Raw genomic sequence first — 2,721 nt, forward strand, 5'->3', positions numbered from 1 at the left:
ATAGAAATCAATAATAAGTTAAGCTTCTAGACCTCAATTTATATTTTTAACCCAAACTAAAACAACTGATTTTTCTTTTAAAATGGACGTAGAAATTTTTTTCCGAGCAGTATAATTTATAATTAAGCAATTTTAATGTCGATAATTTAACAGCCATTTTTTTGCATTTTCTATCGGTTGCATTTAAGCATGCATATTTTGTAAACTATAAAAGCATTGTCCACGTCATATTACATTACAAATACATAGAAACATTCAGGATTGCAATTCATAATACGTAGCTCGTATCGAATAACAGTACAACTTTTCGATACTTTTAATATACAGTCCGTTTGCATGAAAAATAAAAAATATTTATGCTCCATAGCCGAAAAATAGGACTTGTACACAGCCTCTCTCCATGTGAGATGAGAATTGTTAAAATTACAAATAGAGTCCCGAACAATTCTGGCCGATTATCTTCAGATCTCTGAAAGAATACATAATTGTCAATACATTTCAAAACATGTTATATAACAATTTAGATAATAATATTATCAACAAATTTATAAAAGCATGCATTCAGGGTCAATATATACCTCCTCGTCTATGGTGCCTTACGCCGTGTAAACATTTTCTGCAACCATATCATCTTGTTTTGAAGACTACCCATACTGAACCACATTTCTCTATTCCTTCTTATACCCAAGAACTCAGTAGCCCACGCATGAAAATCATCACCAATATGAACTCCTTCTATTGAGTGCAGCTCAATCATAACCTCAGGAATACTACACCCTTTCCTATCTTTAAATATAGATGTGGAATCACTATTGATTGACATACTGTCAACCATGTTATCAAACCGTGACAGTAGCTGCATCCCAATTCCAGAACTTCTTTTTTTTTTCCCTGATTGAACGTCAACACGTTCTCTTTCTTTTCTCTTTCCACTGCTGCGTGTGTTGCTACTGCTTGACATATTAACCCCTCTAACCATGTTGCACACATCATCAGTGAAATTTGGAATTCCATCCTCTTCTGAATCACCGCTTCCTTCTTCCAAATCAGGTTGTTCGTCATTGGCATTTGGGTCCTCATCAACACCAACATTATCATCACGACGGATTCCAGCCGATGGTGCCCATGCGTACTGTCCAGTAGCAACAATATTGGAGAACATTCTGTCGAACTTCAACCGTAAAGACGGTTCGATACCAGCATGCCTAAATTTTTTTGCGCCTCTTATTTCCTACACAGAACAAATAGAATTAATTTAATGTAGCTTGCCTAAATTTTTTGGTAATTACTGAACTGAGATACAACGAAATTTAAAATTAAGGAGCAGCAAAATAACCTGAATTTTTGTTTTCCACCATTCATCACTTGCAGAAATTGTCCCTAATTCTGCACTCCAGCCCACACCAGTTTCTGAAATGAGCTTTGTCCATATCCTCCAATCCTTTTTACAGCCATCCCATTTGTTCTTCAATTGTGTCTTTGTGAATGCGTGACCAGTTATTTCTTTGAAAGAAGTTTGTAAATATTTCCAACCGGCCTTGTCGAAATGAGTATTCGGTCTCATTCCCATGTCGATGGCCTTGATGCAAAGGTCACAAAAGACATGCAACATTTCTTTATTCCAAGCAGCTTTATCAATAGTTTCTGGATTATCCATTCCTATTTGGATAACATATTTGCAACCAAACATCATGAATTTTTATAACATGCTAATCATTTGCGTAATATTGGAAGGAAGTGTTCACCTACAAAGTGATTACCAACCTATAACAATTCTAGCCAGTCCACACAATATGCATGTGCCCTACAAACTACACATATCAATATTGCACATCATCATGCATCATCAAGGTAATTGAAATCCATTACCAGTGAACTTTATAGTTTCCAGCCGAGAGCATAAACAGACCAAACAGATTGTATACATTCTTTTTTCTGTGACCATCACCTCCTAGTTCTCAAATCGCAAAAGACATAAGTATTCACAAATTCTGTAGGATCAAGGCATAAACACCATCCGAATGAAGCAACACATATTTGACTCAAATGGCAACAACATTATCCGAATTAAACACAATTATCAGAACAAATTCTGCAAAAAAATTTTAAAAACACACAGATGGTCAATTAACCTATTATCACAGCACCAGATTTTTTTTCCATATCAGCATCAAGCAAAATGTTGTGCTTAATTCACAATCCTTACAACACAATATATTTCATAAATTATATGTTTCCCAGAACAATACACAACACCTAAACATATATGCATATCTGTAATTATCTTCAGGGAGGCGTAAAATTTTAACAGAAAACATACTCTCTACTGCAGACCCGTCTCCTTTTTGTCCTAGTAATTTCTCGTCCCCTTGTTCGTTTGCCTCTCACAGAAATCGACTCCCCTTGTTCTTTTTGCCTCTCACAAAAAATCGACTCTGCAGGCATAACAACAACAATCACGCACACATTGGGAGAAGAAATTCAAACGGGAAAATTATTTTAACATGCTGCAGATCAACTTCAAAATTAAACAAATGGCAATATACCTTTATATTGAGCGGATCTACAACATCAGGCGAATGGCAAGCTGTTTGGGGTAGAAAAACAGAAGGGGCAATTATTTTTGACAGTGGATGAGAGACAATTTTTTTGTCCTGTGTGTGTTTGTGAAGCTGACCCTGTTTTTCGTGTGACAGGGGGGAGGGAAAAACAGTGGCAACG

The 2,721-nt window shown here is 36.0% G+C and overlaps 1 protein-coding gene across 1 annotated transcript; it reads right to left on the minus strand.

Moving 5' to 3' along the window:
* Window positions 1-393: 393 nt before the first annotated feature.
* LOC118030787 (uncharacterized) lies at window positions 394-2,413 on the minus strand. The gene is made up of 4 exons (XM_035035051.2): window positions 2,321-2,413; window positions 1,337-1,659; window positions 579-1,231; window positions 394-469 (listed from the first exon to the last, which is right to left on the minus strand). The coding sequence occupies exons 2-3, from the start codon at window positions 1,655-1,657 to the stop codon at window positions 587-589; spliced, it is 966 nt and encodes a 321-aa protein (XP_034890942.1). The 5' UTR covers window positions 1,658-1,659; window positions 2,321-2,413; the 3' UTR covers window positions 394-469; window positions 579-586.
* Window positions 2,414-2,721: the final 308 nt, after the last annotated feature.

The sequence above is a fragment of the Populus alba genome, chromosome 6 (genome assembly GCF_005239225.2).
Source record: "Populus alba chromosome 6, ASM523922v2, whole genome shotgun sequence".
Classification (NCBI taxonomy): Eukaryota; Viridiplantae; Streptophyta; class Magnoliopsida; order Malpighiales; family Salicaceae; genus Populus; species Populus alba.

Coding starts and splice junctions, on each gene's coding strand:
- LOC118030787 (XM_035035051.2), bottom strand. CDS start 1,657: ATGGATAATCCAGAAACTATTGATAAAGCTGCTTGGAATAAAGAAATG. Junction 1,232..1,336: donor GGTGGAAAACAAAAATTCAG/GTTATTTTGCTG, acceptor TGTTCTGTGTAG/GAAATAAGAGGCGCAAAAAA.